Source organism: Eptatretus burgeri, chromosome 9 (genome assembly GCF_056783735.1).
Source record: "Eptatretus burgeri isolate ZD-2024b chromosome 9, Ebu_testis_v1, whole genome shotgun sequence".
Classification (NCBI taxonomy): domain Eukaryota; kingdom Metazoa; phylum Chordata; class Myxini; order Myxiniformes; family Myxinidae; genus Eptatretus; species Eptatretus burgeri.
This window is the reverse complement of record NC_140969.1, coordinates 47,362,284-47,388,264: the sequence shown is the minus strand read 5'-3', so window position 1 is coordinate 47,388,264 and position 25,981 is coordinate 47,362,284. Positions and strand designations below refer to the sequence as shown.

General features: G+C 45.1%; 1 protein-coding gene across 5 annotated transcripts in view; it reads right to left on the bottom strand.

Moving 5' to 3' along the window:
* Positions 1 to 25,981, bottom strand: part of RTEL1 (regulator of telomere elongation helicase 1) — a 153,832-nt gene that overhangs the window by 88,893 nt on the left and 38,958 nt on the right. For all 5 annotated transcript variants that reach the window (XM_085895094.1, XM_085895096.1, XM_085895097.1 and 2 more), the window contains 5 exons: positions 21,003 to 21,087; positions 11,557 to 11,622; positions 10,416 to 10,566; positions 10,268 to 10,306; positions 6,019 to 6,094 (listed from right to left, as the gene is read on the bottom strand). In XM_085895094.1, the coding sequence (XP_085751220.1) occupies positions 6,019 to 6,094; positions 10,268 to 10,306; positions 10,416 to 10,566; positions 11,557 to 11,622; positions 21,003 to 21,087 (417 nt within the window). The remainder of the gene's footprint in view (positions 1 to 6,018; positions 6,095 to 10,267; positions 10,307 to 10,415; positions 10,567 to 11,556; positions 11,623 to 21,002; positions 21,088 to 25,981) is intronic.

Below are 25,981 nucleotides of genomic sequence, written 5' to 3'. Positions count from 1 at the left end.
ATGGCAAAGGACCTTTTGCAGCCAGAGAGGGAGGTGAGCTGAGATCGCAGTTCTTTCGAGTACCTGAACGTTGGAGGGAGGGGATGCTCCGTGGTGCGGAACCTGTCAATGGTCGTGCGGCTCAGTCCACGGCCGCATGCGTGGAGACCGTGTCTGCGAAGGAGCCCGGTCGAGTAAAGCGGAGTCCGAGGCGAGGATCAGGGTTGCCAGTTTACTCCCAAGACGACTCCCTTTCCAGCTCACTCACTCACCCCTCTCAGCACTCAACCAACAAATCCTCAGACTCTCAGCCTCAACCAACGAACCCTTCGACTCTCAGCCTCAACCAACAAACCCTCCGACTCTCAGCCTCAACCAACGAACCCTCCGACTCTCAGCCTCAACCAACGAACCCTCCGACTCTCTCAGCCTCTACCCTGAAGATGGTGTCGTAATTTATAGATCTCCCTCAGCGGGGAGGGGCCTTGGTGAAGCAGACATCACTGTTCGCCCTGATTGGACGGGGCTTCCATGGGGCCGCCCTTTCTGGGTGGGTTTCAGCCATACCGGGAGGCCCGCCCACTCCACGTGTCCGAAATCACCAAAAAGGTATACACAAAGATTCTGCCAAGCGAGTCGCCAGTTAGGCGAGTAGGCGAACACGCACTTGTTCAGCCCATGCGAGAGTAGCAAGCGATAGTCCGAATAGACAGCGGGTGATCAGTTGTACGTTTGTTGGAGGGGATATAAAGATTTATTAACCTAACTAAAAACAAACATCGCAACTCACCCCTTTAAGTTTCCCACTAAACACAAGGAAGAGATCTGTCTACACATATATTCTTAACAGCATAACAACTTCGGGACAACTGTATGTTTGTATGCATACAGTTCCTTGAACCGTAACAGTATGCTGCAGTAGAGGGTGGAGTCATTAACAAAAAGATAAGCGTTTTCCAAAGAATCAAGAAGATTGTCGATGAAGATGAGGAACAAGACTGCATCCAAGACACTGATAGGGAAAGGAGAAGACAGGATCCTGTTGAGCTCCACATCTCAACTACGATAGTGAAGAAAGTCAACAAAACAATGAGAAGTGGCGTTTGGTGCAGTCAATAGAGCTGGAAGCAATGCAGGGTGCCAGACTGTGTCAAATGATCAAAATATTGTTATGAATTCGCGCCCGCCGGCGTGCGATCGGCCACGTTACTCTAATCGTGACCGCGTCGCCCACCGGTCGGACAATTCAGTCGTGACCCTCCTTGGAACTACCGCCAGGAGCCAGTCACAGGTGGGGGTTTAACCTCACCACACCCCAGTCCGCATTCTACCTGCGCGAAATAGGGTGAATCGCTGAATGTCGATATACCTAAATACCTGCGCGGGTAACCTACCGAGGGGTTGCTCCACGCCGCAGGTCGGCCTAGGACACGAACCGCTTAAGCGGTTCGTTCCGTGCTGCAGGGATAACCAAGCGGTGTTATCGCCGACCTCGACGGTTCAGTGATTCTTCTTTACTCGGGTGTTCAAACCCCACTACCAATTATTCCACGAAGTAAGATGGCTCTTTCAAACAGGGAAAGGACGCAACGAACGGGAAACAGTTCAACAAGCACATTTATTATTTACACACACACGCAAGGGCAGTCATGCAATATGTACAGCCAAGGCAAAGAATTCATGCACGTATGTTCAGCCAAAGAAATGCAGTAAAAAGCAATACCACCGAATAAAGCAAGGATTTATTTACAAGCACAGACACTTAAGCAGTTCTACTTGGCAGACGGCGCCACACCATGCATACAAAAATAAAAGGAAAAGAAAGGACCTCCCTTTCGTGGCCGGTGAACCCTCTCCGGCACTCTCCTCGTCCGGACGCGCAGGTCCACCACAGGCCGCACTGCGGCGCCTCCCGTCCGCGTCTCCACCAACAGGCCGCTCGCCGGACCACGAGCGCAGGACCGAGAGAGGGAGACAGAGCTCATCGACCAAGACGAAGCATTCAACCAAGAAGAACCAGAATCCAGAAAAACCAGAAGAGAAGCAAGAGAAGAAGCTCCGCATGCGGTCCGCCTGTTATAGCGCAGGGCTCCGCCCTTCGCCCCACCCCATTTTCGGCTCCGCCTCCCTTCGAGAAGGTTCCCGAAAAGGGGCGTTCCCTCACTCTGACCACCTCACGCCGTGCATCCACCAATCGGCAGCGAGCTGCCCTGCCCCTTTCCCTTCACACCAAGCCCGGGGAAAATAGGTGGGAAAAACCCCCACAGGCTCGCAGGAGCTTTTGTCCTGTCAATCCTTCTCGGACGGTTTCCGCCACGGAAACCGTCTTACCGTGGTCCGTGAAGGATGGCGTTCGTAAGCGGGCGTAGTGGCGAAGATGGTGGTAATTGTTGCGGGGGTGGTGTGAGCGTGGTTGGCGTTGTGGCGTAGTAGGTGGTGGCGGTTGTTGTTTGCATGGAGGTTTGTTGCAATGGTGGCTCAAAATAACGATAAAGAAAAACAGCTATCTCAAAGAGTCGCAGCCTGGTGAAACATGAAGAATTCCCTTTAACAACGGTGGGGACCTATCTGAACACCCACTTACCGGGATAACTGATCTAAGGACCCTTTATGGTGTATTGCGAATTTCCACAGCCGTAACAATATCTATTTTTTTTGTATTCATGATCTCCATCCAGTATTGGGCGATCAGCAGCTGCATATCCAGGACTGAAAGCAAAGTGATGGTCTGCGATCAGGCCATCGGAGAAAAGTAAGCATTTGATGTCGCTGCAGTTATGGATTCAATCCATGACGTCGTTTATAATGGAAAGTAAGCGAATGGGAGTCGTTAAGGATGGGATTGTTTAACCACCCGTTTTACTCCACGTGCATGCGGGTTAAGCCGTTGGTTCATTCTGTCTGCCTGTCAGTCTATGATCAAGGAAGCATAATACTTAATTTCAATTGAAATTTATATTTTTGAACACTGCAGAACATAAATCTGCAGTTGAGCTCTGAATTTGGCAAATTGTCCAACATCTCGTCCCGAGCGCGCATATACTCACAAAAGGAGTAAGGTACCATATTTTTCTGTGGACAAGTTGCTGTGGAGTACAAGTTGAATTGGCTAATTTCCCCATTTTTCTTTCCTTCATTCATAAATAAGTCAATTTGAGCACAACACGAAGGTAGATCAACTACTGTAGTAAGCAAAACTGCCATTCAGTGAGAACAATAGAGGTGTTAATTCCTTCCCGACTACGGAATTTCCAGGATCCTGAATATGAAGGAGTATATAATTATTAGCCCCCCACCCCCCTGTGGACTTAGTCCGAAATGGGGGCTTATAGATTTGGTCTTGATTTTCGTGTCCGTGCATGCGTGGGTCCACAACCATATCGTGTGTGGACCAATTTTATTCGTACTTGGCACAAAGACAACCTATGATGGTATACATATGCACATCGTTTTGTTTCGCGATGTGATCAAATATGGCCGACTGGCAGCCATTTTGGTTGTAAAAAAAAAAATGCGATGTTGAACATGTCCTCAGCCATTTCTCGGAAATGCATTTACCGATGTTGTTCAAACTCGGCAACCAGATAAAGAATGATGGCTCACATATGCACATCTTTTGTCCCCCCCCCCCCCAGAACAGATGCAAGATGGCCAACTGGTAGCCATTTTGTTCCTTCAATGTGTCCCCAACCATTTCTCAGACATGCATGGTCCAATTTTGTTCAAACATGGCACAAGCCCAGTACATGATGGCATACACGTGACCCTCACTTTATTTTGCGATCTGATCAAAGATGGCCGACTGGTAGACTGGTGGTCATTTTCGTTGTGCTAAATATGGGCTAGCCCTTTAACTCCGCACAGCAAAATTACTAAAACAATGGGGGCTATGACATTATATGTCTATTTCACTTGTTTGAACTACTTTATGGGAGGACCTTTCAGATAAATAAGGAATGTAAATAATTTTTTTTTAATGTTTGTTATCAAATAGTGGTTCAGTATTTAAAACAATTGCTGCAGAATCAATCATCAGCACTGGCTCAAATAGTACCTTACATTTTGTCACAGGTCACTACTCCATAATAAACATGAACACCCGACTCCTATTGTAATACAAACACTCAATGTTTGTCAACCTAGCTTTGCAGCCGTGATTAGCCTTCTTGGTTTTCTTGGTAGTCCACAATGTATCTTTGGCTTTACGTCAGTCCTGAACACATTTCTTCGTGACACCATATTTCCTGTGAGCAGCCATATTCCTGCCATTTTCCTCAGTGAACTGAACAACTTTCAATATAAAAGCTGCCATGTACGACTTTCTTGACTCGACGGGAGGCATTTTGAGATGACATCGTAAGGATGGATACACATAATTGGAATTGAAAGGATGGATGAAATGTAATTAGTGAGTGCGTGCTCGTTATTTATTGGATAATTTTGCATTTGTCAGGAAGTGGATTAAAGTTTAATTGTTCACCCAATCGGCAAACGTTCCGGACAACGATTTCTGTACAGTATAGTGTACAACATTTTTGAGTTTAAATGTTCAAGTACTCTTTTATTCTCAACACAAGATTAGTCTTTGTACAAATATTCATATTTCCCTGGCACTCTGATCGCTCCATCTTGAGTCACCTCGGTAACAACTTCTCCGTTCCAGATTCTCCGCACGGCCCGTTTGATAGCTTGATCGGAGATTTGATTCCACAATCGCCATGTGACTCGCACAGAAGCTCGATCAGAGCGAGGGCAGAGCCATAATCGCTCCAGGCTTTACTACCCTCTCTGCCTTCCCAAGTCCACAAATTTATTTGAGCAGTCCGTCCGAGACTCTTCCTCCCTGTAACCCCTCCTCTCCACACTCGCACCTCTCCAGTCCCAATATTTTGGTGAGTACCCCTATAACTGTTCATTCAATGGACCATTTGTGTATTTCATTTATTCTTTATCAATTTTTGTTTATAATATGAAGTTGAGTGAGGTTAAAGTTATATTACGGTGACCGAAAAATGTGCCCTGCAAACATCCCAACCCCACCCACCCCTCCATGGGAATATCTTGTCTGCTCAAGTCGTTTTGCTTAACGTTGCCCTCCGAGGAATGCATCCAGGACATAAAGTGGAAACTTGCTGTCACGTGTTTCAAAGACGGTGTGCAGGAGTAGTTAGGTACGAGTGGGTAAGTAGGGGATGCAGTGAGAGGTTGGGTACATGAGATTTGGAAGCAATTTTCACAAAGTTGAGATATTTGGCTTTGGTGCCATTTGAAGGGAGGAAAGGCATGAAGGTGGAGCTTACATTAGACACAGACTTGACGAGACACTACCAGGACTTTGAGGGAGGAGTGCAGGTTCAAGAGTATAACCTTGAAGTTGGCCACATCTTGGTTTCTGGCTCTCCTGAGCGTGGATACAAACTTATTGCTTGCTTGGTTGAATAACCTGTGTTTACAGTGTTTGGTTAGATTTGTTTTCCATGAAGATGAGGGAATTTGTTTGAAAGCAACTGCCACATGAAAGGATTTTGTTTACAATGGGCAAGAGAATGGGTATGGGAGTTTCTGATGAGATGAAATGAACGTGTGTAGGAGAGCAGGCTTTTGCAAAAAAAAAAATTTCCCAGGTGGCATCAACAATGGGTATGATGGAGAGGGAAAACCAATTCTAGAGTCAGTGGGCAGATTTCATTCCCTGGCAGTCAAACTGACTGCAGCACCTGACTGTGCAGCGCTGAGGGAGCTCTCCGACAACAGCCAGAATTGAGGAGAGGTCGAGGCGGAAGGGCAGTTGTTGCCAAACGTTTCCACCACACTTATCCACATAATAAATACATAATTCACAATGCATGCTAAATTTATAACGAATTGTAAAAATGACACGAAACACAGAAATCCAAACGTCTTACATCATCGAAGAAAGAAAATACATGAGAAGAGGTAAAGGAGAGAGAAAATCCTGACAAAAACAGGGGGATGGAGGGGACAGGGGGTGCAATAAATTGTCAAAAAAAAAGTTAGAAAACACAACATTGCACATACCTGCCTTCACGGGTCAGACCTTCTGAAGTTGGAAGCTCAATGGCATCGATTTCCCTTTCAAGATTGAGTAGCAGTTCTGGAATCAACATTTTTCATTCCCTTTACATTTGTAAAACTTCAGCTACATCGAGGTTGTGTGATAATAACAATGCCTAACCATTTCAAAGCAATCTGTGTGATGATAGCAATGCCCAATTAACAACAGTAACCTCAAAACTGCCTTAAAAATTCCTTTGTTCTGGAAGTTTGTAAGTTTTGGAGCAGTGCAAGTGAGAGTCACGAGTTCATACACAGAAAGAAAAATCATATAAAAACACGAAAATGGCTTGGGTAACAGGGGCACAAGCAAGACGATTAAATAGCAGATGTGTGGTCCAATACCTTTGAAGATTCAAATTTGAAAAGCTAGAAACACCCGCTCCCTTTGGGAGCAGGTTGGGGAGGGGCGGGAGGCAAATATATTTGGTGCCATGGCTAATAATCCCAGTCTGCAGCAGCAGTCAGTAAACCACTTGCTCTGTGGCATGTGTGCAGGCGAAGATCGTAGGTTGTCTCCCCCCCCCTCCAAAAACTCTCATCGGGGGGGGGGGGGGGTTGTGCCATGACCTCACACTGGTTACAATCAATACACATGCAAAATTTCTGGAAGATTTTGTTGGAGACATAACACAGAATTGCCTTATTTAATATTGTATGATAATACCATCAGAGAATCTTTTGAAAAAAATACGCAGAAAACCTCTTTTATGTAGTTAGTACTCAAGATCCTTTTAAGGGGTGGAGGGCTGCTTCTTCATCAAATGTGGGTCAACAAGTTTAAAGGAGGTAACGGGGCAAAACATTATCCCAAGAGTGAGCACGCAAAAACTGCATAATGTGTTGAAGATGTTGCCAAAGTAGAAAACTTCACAAATGACTGCATGATTGATACTCGCTAGGCTGCAGACACGTTTCACACTCCATTGGTTACAAAAACACAAAAACAACAACAAATTGTGAGTACATGCTTGGACATGAAAAACAAGTGTTGGCAAAATGGGTCCCTGGAGTGTTGAAGCACCACCGATTATGTGATGAGAGTAATACATCTCTATTATAATACCAAGCTTGCACACGAAAAACTCGGCTCGCCGTCACATGATCCCGATGAAATTGCTGTGGCACTTAGCGGACATGTCGACAATGTTTGGGAAGTCTTGGCGTTCCATAGTACCACTTGCATTTTGCACAATGCGTATTTTTGTCATTCCCCGTGTACGGTCTGTCGTCTGCTACCAGCTATGTTGTACTGCTATCCCGTGCATGTGCACGGGTATCGCTAGTATATACTTATTTCTTTTCTAACAGTTGTTTTGGTCAAGTGTATTTTGTGTGCTGTCAGAATCTGACATTTGTTATACGTTCCTGAAAAATGCAGTCAATGTCGAATCCGCGAATGTCAGGGCACCGTCTCAATGGGAAAAATGGGGATCAAAAATCCCATGAAAAACCATGCATAACCACGAATACGCCCATTAAAAAAAAAACCATGAATATGCGAAGCACAGGACCACAAATGTAGAAGCAGGTCACATTTTATGAATCGCGAATACGCCGAGTCCGTGAATGTCGGGGTCTGACAGTACTGTACAATGTGGACCTGGACGGTCTTTGAATTTTGGGAAGCCTTCTCGTTTACCATTGAGCTTCAATGTGTCTGTACAGGCCATAACATTTTTACCTATTGAGAGTTTGTCATCAAATATTCAGCAAACATTTATTTTGAGAATATGGAGAACACGAATGCCGTATTTTCCGGTGTATTAACCGCACCCGTTTTCACCCTGAAAATAAATGAATGTTGATTATTTTATTTACTAATCGAGATCTAAATACGTTTGTACAGTAACTTTGTACGAAACAAAGTGAAGGAGGTATCAACATGCTTACTCCCATGTCTGCTTAATGTCATCTAACTGTCTTATTCTCATTTTCAAGAAGTTGAAGAGAGTAGAGGATACCAAGAAGTTTATAATTTTCGTTCTTATTTTTTAATATAATCAAGAGGATTTTTTGTTACCAAAAAAGGAAGAAAAGGGATTCATACCAGTATCATACATATTTCTTGTGGATTTGTGGCCCTGAAAAAAGGGCCGTTTGGGTTTGATGAAGTTTTTCAGCGAAATCAGAGAAAATCCTCATCAATGCTTTCCTCGTCCGAATCAGGGTAGAGCAAGTCCACATTGCTGTCACCATCATTTGCAGCCTCCTCTTTCTAAATGTCATAGTCCTCTGTGCCGTCCATGTTGTTGGAGATGAAGCATTTCAGAAATGCTCGCTTGATGATGTCTGACGTATCTCCTCCCACACCTTGACGATCCAGCCGCAGATGATCGTAAGGTCGTTCTCTCATCTTCCCACTCTTGGTGTAGGTCATCTCCCACTCATTATCCAGTTGAACCAGCAGAGACATAGCCCATCCTTGAATGGCTTGTTGATGGACACATCAAGGGCTGCAGGAGCGAAGTCATCCCACCTGGGATGATGACGAGGTCTGGGAAATAGGAAAGTTAGTCTGTGGTGGTTCCACCAAGATGCAGCGAATGTTCCTCGAAACCTGGGTCGAGTACAAAGGCCTGCGAAGAAAGTTCGTCTGGTCGATGGGAGTAATCCGCAGAAAGCGTTAGGAACGAGGGAAAATGGAAGAGAACTAGGAAGAACGAAGAGAACCAAAGGAAGCCAAAAGGACTGAGCAGCACTGGTACATCTTAAAGCTTCCATGTCCCATGAGATTATTCTTCCTTTTTAAATCTATTTCCTGCCCACATATAGAAAAGTACTCGGGGTTGATTGTTCCTCGTTTTAAACCACACCTTGCTATCCAGCATTTGATAGCATTGCGTCGGCATTTCAGGAACAAGCTTGGTGGATTAATTATGCCTGCACCAGATGCTGATATACAAAAATGATGCATGTAAAAAAAAGATAGTCTCCACCACAAGTCCCTCGGCGATATACCCCTTCTGTTTCACACGAATAATGATGCTGGCTGGAAACTTGTCTTTGACAGTGTCTTCCTCTTGAAAATGACATACGAGGGAAGCGTGCCGCGCAAGCTTGAGGAGGGTGCTCCGTTATTAGACTCGAGCTATTGTGAATAATTCTTCTTTTTGTGAGACTAGGTGTTCTCCTTTTCTCTTTCGTGGTGTTTTCAGAGCCGCGAGAGCCTATATACACACCACACACCTAAACTCCGGGTGTCTCCAGACGTTTCAGAGCGCGACATATTCAATTTCCACACATGGTTAATAAAACGCTGTACAAACTCTTAACCTGAACCAATGTACAAAATTTAAATGGTGGAATTGAGCTTAACAGCAGTTCCGACTGCTGAAAAATTCAGCATTGATAGTTTTTAAGACCGATTTTTTTTTTTTTGGTATCCGTGTATTAACTGCACCTCCAACTTTTACCTTTTTTGCCTGATAAAATGTAGGGTTTGTACATCAGAAAATAAGTTGAATAAAATGTTTAAAATATATATATATATATATATATATATATATATATATATATATATATATATATATATATATTTAAACTATCTTTTTCGTCAATTTTGGAATACAAAGCAGATGGGATTTGCATTTTGAGATGATTTCTAGTTTAGGAAGTTGTGATGGTTGTGGAACCTAATCCTCTTTTACAGACTCCAAGATAAGACTATTTTTTTTAAAATGGAAGTGAAATAACAGCGACATAACATTCTCAGTTAATTGGAGGGTTGAGTCGAGGAATTTGGACAATGCAAAATCAACTCCAGGAAAATACAGCAGTCCATCTCAAGACAACTGAAAATAATTATTAAAATGTAAACTGTAAGAATGCATGACATTTACTGCACTGAATCATCCTCATTGACTTGGTGGACTAATGGTAAAAAAAAAAAAAAATGAGTCAGGCATAACCATCCTGATGATGTTTCAGCTGTCACTTCCACCTTCTCACCCAATGTAGAATAATCTTCCTGCTTCTGTCTGTGCACCTTGCAAGAAATCCGATATTTATTCCTTAACTTTTATATTTCCTATTGCAGGGTTTCAAGTCCAACTCCAAGTATGCATTGTCCCTTAGCCCTGTCGTTTGATTGCTCCGTGAGGCGAGATGTTTGCATTGATAAAACAAAATAAGAATGAAACCAACAAGCAAAAAGCACACAATGAATTTCAGGTCAAAAATATAAATGTGAACACAATCAGCTTTAACTCACTTTTAATTTTTGCAACATCTTCAACAGAAACACTTGTAGCTGGAAAAACAGGCACAAAAAGTTATTGATCAAAACCAGGTACCAGACAGAAAAGCCAGAACTAAATAGTCACATTATAGCAGTCACAAAGGTCGAGGCCATTTCACACCTGCAGGGGAGGACGAGTCCAAGTCCCCACTCTGCAGATGTTGTTCCATTGTCTGAACTTTTAACTCCAGGAATGACGTCACTGCGTCGATGCCAGCCGCCAGGTCATGTGGGGTCAGATCAAACGAGGCTACTTCTTCACACATCTGCTCCTACAGTCACAGCACAATGCAATGCAATGCAAATGGTCACCATATGAACTTACGAAAGAATCGACTTTTATGGGAAATAAACACTTGGCAGGGTACAATTAATAGGGTTAATATGCATTGCCTCAACGAACCCCTCCCCCTACCCCCTCCAAGAGGACTTTGAAACTGGCAGAGTAAAATGTTCAAGCTTTATTCCAATCAGTGACAAGCAACAACTGAACACATCTTTACAATAATCAAGTGTCCACATTTTGTCTCGTCTCGTGTATTCCCTGCCAATGCATCAAATCTCTTCTCCACTTGATTCAATAGATTTTGATTCTGAGGCATTGTGGCTGCAAAGTGTGCAGCACCTTCACCACTCCAGCACGAGTGCATCATCAGAAGAGAAAAGATTTGCACATTCACCACAATGATGCACAAAGCAGTGAACTCTCGAAAAACGGTGTGTGTGCATATATATACATATACATACACACACACACACACACACACACACACACACACACACACACACACACACACACACACACACACACACACACACACACACACACACACACACACACACACACACACCCCTGTGCACAACCCTAAACACTCACCAGCCCATTCACCCAAACCCTCTGACACCCACCCCCAACCACATCCTGTCTCTACGACATACATGGGTGAGTAAATACATCATCTGCGGGAATGCGAGCATGCAGAATCCATTACAAGACAAAGCAATGCTTTCACATATTGATAGCTTCTGAAATTAACCACAATCTTCAATTAATAAAAATGCTACATATATGAAAAAAAAAAAAATAAATAAAAAAAAAAAAAAAACTTTCATTGTACGAATGCATTTTCCAAATAAAACTGAAACACATCACACACCTTTAAAGATAGCTTGTGGTGTTAGATGAGAGGAAATGAGGCAGATAGAGAAATAAAAATGTACAGGGAAACAAATAAATAAATAATTTTTTAAAATAAACTCACAATATTATGAGCCTCATCAAATATAACAATGCTCCCTTGAAGGTCAATGCCATGGGCTTTGCGGCTCTGAAAAACAGTAAAAAAAAAAATAATAATAATAATAAACAATAAAGTGCATTTGTTTCAGAGACTTTGGAATGACAGAACGGATGGGATTAAAAGGGATAATTCCGGTTCACCAAAGACTTCCCAAAAATCATGCTAAGAGGCGTTTGGCACATACTTGCCACGTTAGGATTGGCGAGGGTGAAACACCAGCTAGTGGATAAAGAAAGGTTTTTAACCACCTGACTAAACAGTAACACATTTGTGGTTAAATTCAAATTATACAGTCAATGTAAGGCATGAGATGAAACAACGCTGGGAGGTTTCATTGACGTAATTTATTGGGTTGTTTCAAAATGTGCCCCTTAATCATCCACCAGGAAATAAGGAAGTCATGAAAAATGACGTAATCCACCCCAAAAAGCTTGATGTGCATGTGCAGAAACCCCAAGAAGCTAAAGATACTGGGGTGAAATAAAATGTATTGTGCCTTGGATAAGGAGCGTCACTTGGAATGGCTCACCAAGCTTCGGAAAGATACTTGAAAAGTACCTGAGAGAAAGGGCTGCTGCTCGGCACAAGACAGAATTGGAGAATTTTCTCAGCTCGTGAACAGGCTCATCGCTGGACTTGGTATTCCAATGCTGGTGGTGTGGCAAAGGAGATTGAACATGTGCTCGGTGATGGTCACTGGAAGATGATCCAGAACTGTTCCTCAAGGTGTGCTCTGGAGTGCTCAGTTCCTCAATACCGACCACAGGCTTGTTGGAGCGACTCTGAAGTTGCAGCTTAAATCCAGGAGAATGGTACCATCCCAGCAGAGGCTGAATGTTGGCAAGTTCAAGGATGAGAGGGGAGCTGAAGAGTTTGTGAACAGGCCGAGTGGGGATTTAGGGGGTCTGGGTGCTTTGGGGAATCCTGAAGAATTGTGGCATGCCTTCAAGACCACCGTCCTCGATGTTGCCGGTAGACGTCTTGGAACCCACCGTCGGGCAAAGAAGAAATTTGTCTCTCAAGGAACACTGGATACCATTGACCAGAGTCGCAGGGTCAGGCTTGATGGCAGAGCTGAGCTGTTCAGGGAGTTCAGGTAGAAAATTGTACGTGCGCTGATGGTGCACAAGGAGGCTGATGTGTGAGGGATCTGTGAGGGGGTAGAGCATCACCTGTGGTCAGGTGATTCTCATCCTGCTTACAGGGGATTTTGTGTATTGCGTTCCTCCAAGCCCATCCCTTGGTAAACTGCAGTGAGAGCAGAAGGTGGTGGGATCTTGGCAAAGGAGTCCGAAGTGAAGGCCCATTGGGCTGGTTACTTTGAGCGGCTGTAGCAGGCTGATCCACCAGCTGTTGAGTTGGATGTCATGCATGTTACTATCCCAATTGCCAAACCTCCAATCAACTGTGAACCACCATCATTTGTGGAAACGCAGGCTGTGGTGAACTGGTTGAAATGGGGTAAAGCTCCTAGGATCTGTGGCATCCATGCTGAACTTCTTGAGGCTGGTGGAAATGCTGTACTCATGTTGTTGCATGCAGTTCTGTGCTCTGCCTGGAACACGGGAATCATCCCAACCGATTTGAAGAGGGGCCTTATTGTCCCTCTCTGGAAAGGGAAGGGTGACCGACAGAACTGCAACAACCACCGAGGGGTGACGCTGCTCTCAGTGCCGGGCAAGATCTTTGCTTGGATTATTATTGATGGGGTTCGCCACCATCTGCCTGAGCACCAGTGCCCAGAGCAGTCAGGCTTTACACCAAGGAAGTCAACAATTGACCGTGTACTTGCCCTTCGGGTCCTCAACGAACGCAGATGAGTGTTTCGGCAGGGGCTGCTTGCAGCCCATAATTATCTTTGTAAAGCGTTTGATTCAGTGAATCAGGATGCCCTCTGATTCTTGGTCTTCATGGGGTGCCACCAAAACTGATCAATCTGATGTCTGAACTATACTCTGGTACCGAGAGTGCTGTGAGATGTGGTGGTACAATCTCTGATTAATATTATTAAAAGCTGTTACTCGAGTTTGTCATGGGTGTGTACTGGCCCCCACTTTTCAGCACTTGTATGGACTGGATTCTGAGGAGGATATCAGAGTGGTCAAGCTGCGGTGCATCGTTTTGGAATGTCAAGATCTCTGATCTTGATTTCGCAGATGATGCAGTCATCTTTGCGGAGACTCTGGATATCCCTTTGGGGCCCCCGAGGTGCTGAATGAGGAGTCGGAGCCACTGAGATTATGGGTTTCCTCGGTCAAAACTAAGATCCAGCCTTTCAATGACATTTTGGATGCTGATATTTTGGCTGTACCCGTTTGTGGTGAGGATGTTGAGGTCACAAAGAGATTCACTGACCTTGGAGGTCTTCAGGACCTCAGTGCTTCCGGTCTTGCTCTACGGATGTGAGACTTGGGCTCTGACCAGGCATCTGAGATGGAAACTTAAATCCTTTGGTACCAGGTCCCTTCGGATCATCCTTGGCTATCGCTGGTCGGAGTGCGTGTCCATCGAGTGGTTTCTACGAGACACAAATCAGACTTGTTACCTGCATAGTCCGTGAGCGTCAGCTGTGGCTGCATGGACATGTGGCTCGTTTTCCTGATGCTGATCCTGCTCACCAGATTCTCTCAGCAAGGAAGCCTCGTGAATAGAGAAGGCCAATGCGCTGACCACATACCTCGTGGTTGCAGCAGGGTGATCAGCATGTCAAGGAGATGGGGATGGGCCAGGCATCTGCCTGGGGGATGGCCAGACGGAAACCGCTGGAGTACCCACGGAAAGTGGACGCAGTGACGCGCTGCTGTGGCGTATGCTCCCATACCTGACCTGACCTAACCTAACCTAACAACAGTTGAAGACCTCAAAACAGCTGTCAGGGGCTGCTATTATGACCTCCAGCCCTCAACATGGAAGATGATGTCCAGAAGAACATGGATAAAAATTCAAATTTGTGCAGAGAATGGAGGGAAGCAAACAGATAAATTCCAACTAAATTCTAACTGCCTGCATAGGGACTTTGTTGCCACTCTGTACATATAAATACAGTACATGTGTCGACAATTACCAATCACATGAATTTCACTGCATTGGTCACACGAGATTTAAGCCAACGAGTTGTTTTTGCAAATATTATGTTTTCTGAGCTGATTATTTGGTGTTTTGGTGGCTGTTTTGGATTTGTGCTTATTAGCTGAACTCAGAATGAATATTTCATCCGTCCATTCCATTCAGCATCCACCAAAACCATTGTTCTAATGCCTGTGTTTGAGTTGTAATGATTTTGGCGTTTTCCCATTTCAGACGAATTGGGATGGTGGCCATCTTGAATTTTGAAAATTCCACAGGGTGGAACAATTTTGCACTGGAGGAGGAGGGGGGGGAGGAGGCATGGGCAATTTTCTGGAGCTCACCAGAAAAATTTCACTTTCGACTATTTTTTTCAAGGTGATTGTGAAATTTTGTCGAAACTCCTGGCCTAGAACAGCACCATGGAAGAGAGTGCAATTACCACGGAAGTACGTACATTGCACACTTATTTTTTAATGGATATTGGGCCCACATCGAGACCTGTAAGTGCAGCCGTCTTTATCCCGTTATGACTAATCCTCTGAACGGATGGTACGATACACCACATACCTCGTCGCCATATTACACATGGTAGAAATAATAGTCGATGAGCAATTGGTCCAAGTTCATTTAGCTTTCACAAATAAATAAATAAATAAAAAAAACAGAAAATAGAATTTGACGTGAATGGCTCCACCTGTGTTGGAATCGATATGCCTTAACTCACGCCAGAAATCAGCACACTGTTAAGCTTGGTATCAATTAAAGAATACATTCAATTAAAAAGCCACAATCGAGAGTGAGAGCGAATGAGGAAATAAGGACGGACAAAAGAGAAAACGTGAGATGCTCCCAACTCTCGTAGATAGGGTCTCCAAAGTGATGAATAAAAGGGCACATGACCTTCAACCCGTTCAGCCAATTATCAAACAAATTCATCTGTACATTACAGCCTACATTCGTGCCAAGTTTAGTTGAAATCGCTTCAGTGCTTCTCAAGTTATCATGGTAACAGAAAACCGATAATGGATGCATGCACAGCCAGCCAGAGACACACAACTCAAAAACATACCTCTGGCCTTCGGCTGCAGAGGCATAAAAAAATAAAAATAAATAAAAAAAAAACTCGAAGGGCACTCGGGAGATCGTATACCTCCGCCACGTAATGCCTGATCCACGAGAACATATCGGGCCCAACACATTTTTGAAATATCTTGCGATCTATCGTTTTGAGCCCAATCTCTCATTAGTGAAGAATCACTTAAAAAATTAAATAATTCTCGTATTTACATTTGGTTCTGGATCTTTACCAAAATCATATCAATTTGTCATTGCCACACGCACAGCACGTCCACCAAGTTTTGTTGAACTTCGTCCAGAACTTTTTGAGATATCCTACTGACAAACAGACAAACTGGGGCGAATACATAACCTCCATCCACCTTCGGTGGTGGGGGTAAGAAAATGAATGCGGTTCCTTCAACTCGGAAAAACCTAGAGAGAAAGCAAGTTGTCACGGTCGTGCCACGTTTCCCCATGTCGGCTTTTTTTTCTTCGTCTTCTGTAGTATACGATCTAAGGCTTGTACTGGAGCGAGCGGGCACACGCACGCACGTCGTCACTTCTCAGGGTATCCTGGGAACCAGCGATGTCACAAATTTTTCACCAAACTCAGCAGGGCATTTCCTCAAGAGGAAACTCCTCCCCAAGGACAACAATCTCAGGGGATTGTCCATGCTCTTTACCTTTTAAATGCTGAATGGTAAGCAAGGAAACAGCACGTACCATTTTTTAAGTTTTTGGTATGACGGGTCAGGATTTGAACCACCGACCTCCCAGACTTGGAGCGGATGCAATAACCATTACACCGAGTGTGGACAAGATTCATGCTTTGTATGAATGCAAAGACTTGCAAAAAGGCAGGTCCATGTTGTATCGGCCAATGTAGTGAGGGGTAATTTATTAAATAAATAAAAACGAGTAGGGACCCTCGGAACATCTGCACAATGTAAAATGTGACTGCAAATCCTCAACTCCACCTCCCCTCCCTCACAAACCCGGTCATCAAGCCACCTTCTAATCCCCATGTCCTCAACCACCCCCTCCAAACCCTAAAGCTTCAATCGCCCCCCCTCTCCAAGCCTTCAAACTCCACCCACACCAAATCCCCACAACTTCTCAACTCCCCTCCCCCAACCAGTCCTGCTTCTCCTCAACCTCCCTCCCCATCCTCAACCTCCCTCCCCCATTCATCAAAAGTCCTCAACCACTCACCCCAAAATAAAGCCTCAACTTCCCCCACCCAACTACAGTATGTCGCATCTTTGTTCTCCACCTTTCCCTACCCCCTGGTCCCCTGCATTCCCTCATTGATCATTCCATATTTCTCAATTACCTCATCGAAACAATGGAATATTCAACTCTTTCCCCTCCCGTCACGCTCTCACAGACTTCACAGAAACCGCGATTGAAACAGCAACAGCATGGCTCGTACATGTCATGGCCCATCACGGTTGCCGATCCAACACACAATTCCGTGATATATGCGGAAACCCCGTGGAATTGCAACTCTCAAGTGACTATGAGCAGCCCAATTGTACCAAATAACGACCTTAAACCAATGACCGAATTCCGTGTGTGTATGTGTGTATGTGTGTATGTGTGTATGTGTGTATGTGTGTATGTGTGTATGTGTGTATGTGTGTATGTGTGTGTATGTGTGTGTATGTGTGTGTATGTGTGTGTATGTGTGTGTATGTGTGTGTGTGTGTATGTGTGTATGTGTGTATGTGTGTGTGTGTATGTGTGTATGTGTGTATGTGTGTGTGTGTGTGTGTGTGTGTGTGTGTGTGTGTGTGTGTGTGTGTGTGTGTGTGTGTGTGTGTGTGTGTGTGTGTGTGTGTGTGTGTGTGTGTGTGTGTGTGTGTGTGTGTGTGTGTGTGTGTGTGTGTGTGTGTGTGTGTGTGTGTGTGTGTGTGTGTATGTATGTATGTATGTATGTATATATATATATATATATATATATATATATATATATACACTCCACCAGTCTAAAGTTTTAGAACACCCCCATTTTCAGTTTTTACTGAAATTTAAGCAGTTCAAGTCCAGTGAATAACATGAAATGGTACAAAGTGAAGCGGTAAACTGCCAGAGGTTAAAAAAAAAAGTTTAGGTTAACAAAAACTGAAAAATAATGTAAATTTCAGAGTTGTTAAAAAAGGCCTTTTTCAGGGAACAAGTAATGGGTTAGCAACTGCAGCTGTTCTGCAGCAATGGAAGTAAATTAAGCCTTGAAAGTTTATGCCAACAATTCCTACAGGTGTCCCAACTTTTGTTGATCAATTACAAACCCTCTGTATAAAAGCAGTATTGGAACAGAGTGTTACTACACCCTCTGAAGCATTATTTGGACAATATTGCACTGCAGGAAGTAGTATATTGCTATCATAATGGTGAGAAAAAGCCAATTAACAAAGGAAGACAGACAGACCAGTATAACCCTTAAAAGTGTAGATCTTTCCTTTGGAGAAATTGCAAAGCAAGTCAAGATACGAGTGAGTACAGTTTCCTACACCATCAAAAGGCACTTGGAAACTGGAGGAAAATGACAGGAAGAGGTCTGGCAGACACAAAGCCACAACACAATCAGAAGACAAGTTTCCGAGAGGCAACAGCTTCAGTGATCAGCGGCTCACAGGACAGCAGCTTCAAGCACAGCTCAACACTGGTCACAGTAAGGAAGTCTCAGTTTCAACTGTGAAGAGAAGACTTCGAGCTGCAGGTTTGACAGGTCGAGTGGCAGCAAGAAAGCCATTGCTCAGATGGCAAAATAACAAAGAAAGGCTTACCTGAGCCACGAAGCACTGCCAGTGGACTACTGAAAACTGGAAGAAGGTCTTATGGACGGATAAATCAAAATTTGAAATCTTCGGTTCATCACGCAGGGTTTTTGTACGCCATTGGGTTGGCGAAAGGATGGTTCCTCAGTGTGTGACACCAACTGTCAAACATGGAGGAGGAAGCGTGATGATCTGGGGCTCTTTTGCTGGATCCAGGCTCCAGCTGGCGACTTGCACAGAGTGACTGGCACCCTGCACCAAAAGGGCTACCACAGCAATTTGCAGCGCCATACAATACCCTCTGGTCAATGCCTGGTTGGTCAGGGGTTCATCCTACAGCAAGATAATGACCCAAGACATACCTCCAGGCTATGTCAGAACTACCTTAGAATAAAAGAACAAGACAGTAGGCTTCAAATTATGGAATGGCCAGCACAGACTCCAGACTTAAACCCCATCGAGCTTGTTTGTGATGAACTGGACAGAAGGGTGAAAGCAAAGCAACCTATCAGTGCAACACATTTGTGGGAACTTCTGCAACAGTGTTGGGAACAACTTTCCGAACAATATTTGATTTTGATTGCAGAAAGAATGCCACGAGTATGTTCGGCTGTTATATCTGCAAAAGGTGGCTGCTTTGATGAGTCAAATATTTCGATTAAATTTTGTTCACATTTTGATTCCATGATTTCTTTTTAATCTGCAAATGTTTATTTGTTCTCCGCTTTAATTTCAGAGTACATTGAAACATTAAACTGCTTAAATTTCAGTAAAAACTGGAAAAATGGGGATGTTCCAAAACTTTTGACCAGTGGAGTATACAGGTATAGGTACATATATACATACACATATATATATATATAAAAACATATAAAAACACATCGTGAAAAGTAAATAACAAGAAAAAGAGCTCACCAGGATTTATTTTGAGTGGTGTATTTTTTAGTTTTGAGGGTAAATCCAAGATGACTGCCAAACCATGTGACCTATGGTATCATATGTGTAAACCCTTTGTTCCTCATGGACAGGCGGTCATCCGTGTAAAGTTTCGCCTCAATTTGTTCAGCCACTTCAGAGAATTTTTATTTTTTTTAACAATATGGCTGCCAAATCATGTGACTGATGGCGTTATGAATTTGCTTTCTAAGGACCATTTTATCCCGAGATGACCCTCAAAAATTTTCATACATTGGATGTGGCATTCTACATATGCAATTATAACGTCATTAAAAAAATCACTCATTCCCCATGAGGAATACTTGCTATGTGCCAAGTTTCAATTTTTTCCTTGGTGTGGTTTTGGATACAGAGGTCCAAAGTTTTTCCAATATGGCTGCCACATCACATGACCTATGACATAATAATCATCATCAAAACATTCTACATGAGTAGTCGCACCAATGGTGAAAATTTTGTCTCAATCCGACAAGCGGTTGCGGAGAAAAACACAAAAGATATATGCGGACAAACAAACAAACACACAAATGGACCCAAATGCAATGCCCTCTCCTCTGGCGAGGGTTATGACAGTTTTTTTTCTTTCACAATCTCGCAAGATTCCAAGAACTCCTCGGACAAAGACCTTTCTAAGAAATTGGGTGTTATGGTCCCGGGTTGAGTCGTTTAGGAGACAATAGGCAGAAATAATAGCAAGGAGCCGTGGAACCTCCGCCGTAAAAGCCCTTGCTCAAGAGAATGCCAAATAGATATCTCGGCAGTGTACAAGGTTACAGACCGGTGCCTCGATCACACCATAAAATAAAATATAACCCGGGTTTGAAGCAAAAACATGCCCACTGCTCATGTTCATATATAAAGCACGTGGTTATATAGCTCGGATACATTCAAATTAATTACACTGGCCCATATAGGCTGACACCTGATGCCTGAAGCATAAGGACTGAAGGCTGAGACCGATAACTACCGTGGCCTTCACAAGGCCCGTGATTGCCTATTGGCTCCAACCTTTTGAGGCATGATCATTTTAAGTAGTTTTGGTTGTTTTACACGAGAGGTAGATCTTATAGGGAGGGCGTAGCAATTGTGAAAATTATAGCTCTGAAGATGTCTTTGGCTTCGCATAGCAACAACAAGGTGGCTGTGTGATTTTTCATGTTGAAATTGTGGGTGGAGTCAGTCCAGATATCCAAACAATGGTTGGAAGAGCAATGTTACACACAGACAGACGGACGGGCAAACAAGTGTATTATGATGTCGATACATCTCCCAAATAGAAGCACTAATCAAGAAAACCACCCACGATGTTTTCTACCACTAATAAAACTTTTTGAAGGTTAATGCATTCTCTCCCTCTGTCTCATCAATTTCCTTGGTTGTTGTGTCTGCCTGTGGCTCCACTGACAGTACGTTGTGTGTCTGTCCTCTGTCAGCTCACCAAAATTTTGTATGCACATAAATTAACTATATTTGTGTTTACACTGGCAATGTTATGGACAGCACAGTTCAGGTACAGCAAAAGGGACAGTACACATGAGTCACCTTGGGATCCAGGAGGTAATTGTAAGGCATGAAAAGTAGATCTGCATTCTGCTTGAGCTCTCTACTCAGATAGTATGGGCAAATCCTGGCAATGGAACAGGAAAACAGCATAGTAAACAAATTAAACGACAATCACCAATTGTTCCCGACTATGTTCATCAAGTAGCCATTCCTCAATTTTCAAAAGTCAAAAAATAAAAATAAAAACACTTCATGTACACATTGTGCAGCTGTTATCATTCTCCAAAGATGAAGGGTGCAATAACTTTTAGGATTTGCTTCGACCCAGTTCTGAACAAGCCGCTTAAAAACACATCGCCAGTTCAGGTATAGTGCTCGTGCTGTAGTTATTCACGTTTTGTGCACGAGTTCAGTGTATAATTGCAAGAATTTTTTGAGGATGTCCCGAGACCAGCCATCCAATACTACACACACACACACGCACATATACATATACATACACACATGCATAGCTCTATCTAACCACTGACTGCCTTCCGGTTGACGCAGAAAGCTGAAATTTTGTGTGCCGATGGACATCAAAGCAGATACACCGGGAAAAAAAATTAAAAATAATAATAATAATCACAGAATCCTCACAAAACAGCCGTAAATGAAAATATAAATAAACTGAAAAAAAAACAAACGAAAAATCAAATGCAGGTGAGTGACCTGAGACAATGGGGACGCACGGTTCATATGCTTTTACAATGTGGAAGCACAGCCCAATATTATATATATATATATATATATATATATATATATATATATATATATATATATATATATATATATATATATATATATATATATATATATATATATATATATATATATATATATATATATATATATATATATATATATACTGTTATGGATTTCAGAATCCAGTCTGATGAAGGCATCCACACATCGAGGTCCTCAGACAGTCATTTCCTTAAATACATGTTTGGATTGGCCCCATCCCCATGTCTAATGGGATCTTAAATGTGATGCGTTGAGAAGGGTAAAGGATAGATCCCCTCTCTTATGGGAAGCTTTTTTCTTTACACATCTTTCTCGAGCTCTGAAGCCCACCCTTATTCTTCCTCAGAAACATTCTTTCGCGAGCTTCGACATCCGCCTTTTTTGAGAGTGCATGGGTCGTCATGGAAACCGTGCGCAAGTGGGGCGGAGTAAGCTTGGGACGGACTGCACCTGTGGAGACGGGCGGAGATACGTTCTGTGGAGAGGAGAGCGGGGGCGAGAGGAGAGCGGGGGCGAGAGGAGAGCGGGGGCGAGAGGAGAGCGGGGGCGAGAGGAGAGGGGGGGCGAGGGGAGAGCGGGGGCGAGAGGAGAGCGGGGGCGAGAGGAGAGCGGGGGCGAGAGGAGAGCGGGGCGAGAGGAGAGCGGGGGCGAGAGGAGAGCGGGGGCGAGAGGAGAGCGGGGGCGAGAGGAGAGCGGGGGCGAGAGGAGAGCGGGGCGAGAGGAGAGCGGGGCGAGAGGAGAGCGGGGGCGAGAGGAGAGCGGGGGCGAGAGGAGAGCGGGGGCGAGAGGAGAGCGGGGCGAGAGGAGAGCGGGGGCGAGAGGAGAGCGGGGCGAGAGGAGAGCGGGGCGAGAGGAGAGCGGGGCGAGAGGAGAGCGGGGGCGAGAGGAGAGCGGGGGCGAGAGGAGAGCGGGGGCGAGAGGAGAGCGGGGCGAGAGGAGAGCGGGGGCGAGAGGAGAGCGGGGGCGAGAGGAGAGCGGGGGCGAGAGGAGAGCGGGGCGAGAGGAGAGCGGGGGCGAGAGGAGAGCGGGGCGAGAGGAGAGCGGGGCGAGAGGAGAGCGGGGCGAGAGGAGAGCGGGGCGAGAGGAGAGCGGGGGCGAGAGGAGAGCGGGGCGAGAGGAGAGCGGGGCGAGAGGAGAGCGGGGGCGAGAGGAGAGCGGGGCGAGAGGAGAGCGGGGCGAGAGGAGAGCGGGGGCGAGAGGAGAGCGGGGGCGAGAGGAGAGCGGGGCGAGAGGAGAGCGGGGGCGAGAGGAGAGCGGGGGCGAGAGGAGAGCGGGGTAGAGGAGAGCGGGGGCGAGAGGAGAGCGGGGGCGAGAGGAGAGCGGGGGCGAGAGGAGAGCGGGGGCGAGAGGAGAGCGGGGGCGAGAGGAGAGCGGGGGCGAGAGGAAAGCCAGGGAGGGAGAAGAGAACGAGAAGCAAACTTGGGCAAGCGAGCGTGTGGTGTGCGTGTGGGTGCGAGGAGCACCGCCAACAAGTGCGGCACGGGTCGGTCACCAACAACACCAGGGTCTAAACCTGCGACAGACAATCTCAGTGCCCTCCAGACTTCGACTGGCGTTCAAGGCTGTTCGCGAGAGGGTGCACAGCAAGGCTGGGTGCTGGGAACGGACGTGACATGCACACATGCACACATTTCAGGATGTTTTCACTTCACGGACGACAACTTTCTGGTGAGCGAGACAATTCTCCCCCCCACCCCCCGAATGATCTGCTGGGTACCCTTGTCTGCGTTTAGCTGTAAGTAAGTCAACCCCTTTTAAGCATCTGCTCTTTGTCTCTTTCCTGGCATTTTGATTGATTTTGCTTTGAAATTAATTCATTTCCCTCAGAAAATAAAAAGGTTTTATTTATTTTATTATTAATAAATCATTTGTCGATTTCCAACCTGTCCGTGTTTGTCCTTTCCTTCCATTGGTATAGCATTGTCCGAACCGAGATAGACTGAGAGGTAATTACGACAGATTTGATCAAAAATCGTCGGCACGGACCAGCGGTTAAAACGCTCGGCCGCCCTAATTAAAATATAATCGAGATAACATTGGTGCTTTGCCGAGGGCGCGCTCCCCGCTCAGGTAACCACGTGACCTCTAGTTATATGGAATAATTAGATGATGGACACTGGAACTCGTGGTTGACTGGGTGGCGTTCGTGGTTCTAAAACAACTCACCATACCACAACGTTAGTTGTGAGCGGTAGCCCCAGGTCTGGTTCCACTGAGGACAACCAGGGATTAATCCCCCGAGTGACAAGCTGGTGTCTCGGCACCCGTGGACGCAACAATACATACAAATGTGTATATATACATATACACATTCTTCTTCTTCTTCTTCTTCTTCTTCTTCTTCTTCTTTCGGCTGCTCCCGTTAGGGGTCGCCACAGCAGATCATCCATATGATCCGCATCGTGATTTGGCACGTTTTACACCGGATGCCCTTCCTGACGCAACCCTGGTCACCTCTTGCGACACAGGGATCTGGTACACCTATTTTAACCGGGGTATACACCGGCCCAGTACACTGGTACTCATTTCGCCGACCTCGGAAGGATGACAGGCTGAGTCAACCCCTGGTGTATTAATTCAGCGGCCAAACGGGGCTTGAACTCAGGACCTTTTGGATCCCAAGCCGCTGCCCTAACCACTGCACCAACACCAGGCTATATATATATACACACACACACACACACACACACACACACACACACACACACACACACACACACACACACACACACACACACACACACACACACACACACACACACACACACACACACACACACACACACACACACACACGGTGTGTTCAAAAAGTATCCAACCTTAATTTTTCGTGCGTAAACAAATGAAGCTCGAGAGGCGTGGTTTGGTGCACGTACGTTGGCGATCCTAATTCGTATGCGTGAATATTTTCCCGCCTGCAGAAGCTGTCAGTCGCCGACAGACCGCCAATGAGTGAGGAAGTGTAAGTGAGCGCCGTCGGATTTTTGTTTTTGACAAAATGACGGGAAAACTTGAACAACGCTACTGCATCAAATTTTGTGTAAAGGTTGGAGATTCCCAAGTGGAAACGATCCGCAAGATTCAACAGGCCTTCGGGAATAAAGCAATGGGCACCACACAGATAAAAGAGTGGTACAACCGCTTCAAAGATGGTCGCACATCAGTGGAAAGTGAAGCACGTTCTGGTAGGCCCTCAACATCCCGAAATGAGATAGTCATTGACCAAGTGAGGACCCTGCTGATGCAGGATCGTCGAATCACGATCAGAGAACTTGCAGATGAGGCGGGCGTCAGCATTGGATCCGTTCATTCCATTGTGACTGAGGATTTGGGCTTAAGGAGAATCTCAGCGAAGTTCGTGCCAAAGCTGCTAACGATCGAGCAGAAGCAACTCCGTTTGGAGATCGCACAGGACACAGGACATAGATCGCACAGGACAACTTCAACACAGTGATCACTGGCGACGAGACCACAGTGAAGCGTCATTTTGTCAAAAACGAAAATCCGACGGTGCTCACTTACACTTCCTCACTCATCGGCAGTCGGTCGGCGACTGACAGCTTCTGCAGGTGGGAAAATATTCACATATACGGATTAGGATCGCCTACATACGTGCACCAAACCACGCCTCCCAAGCTTCATTTGTTTACGCATGAAAAATTAAGGTTGGATACTTTTTGAACACACCTCGTACATATTACTATGCAATGCGCAAATTCCCCTGTAAGCAGGACGAGAATCACTTGACCACAGGTGATGCTCTACCCCCTCACAGATTCTCCACACATAGGCCTCCTTGTCCACCCTGAGTGCACGAAGTGCACCACCAAGACCCTACCTAGATCAGCTCATCCCTGCAAACTGGATGACGAAGTAAGGAGGAAGCTGATCAGAGGCCACAAAGAGGCCAATGGCAACTTTGAAAGAGCTACTGGCCTTTTGTGGCAAAGACTGGTCAGTGTGTACATGTGAGAATATCGCAAGCACTCCAAAAGTCAAGCCTTGATCGGTCTCTACAAGTAAGGGGCAAGAAGGAAGCCATTACTCAAAAAAGCTCACCTTGAGTCCCATTTGATGTATGCAAAAAAGACATTCCGGAGATTCTGAAGCCATGTGATGTGGCAAAAGGTTTTGTGGTCTGACAAAACCAAGATGGAATTTTTTGGCCGAAATGCAAAATGCTACTTTTGGTGCAAACCCAACACAACACATCACCCAAAGAACACCATCCC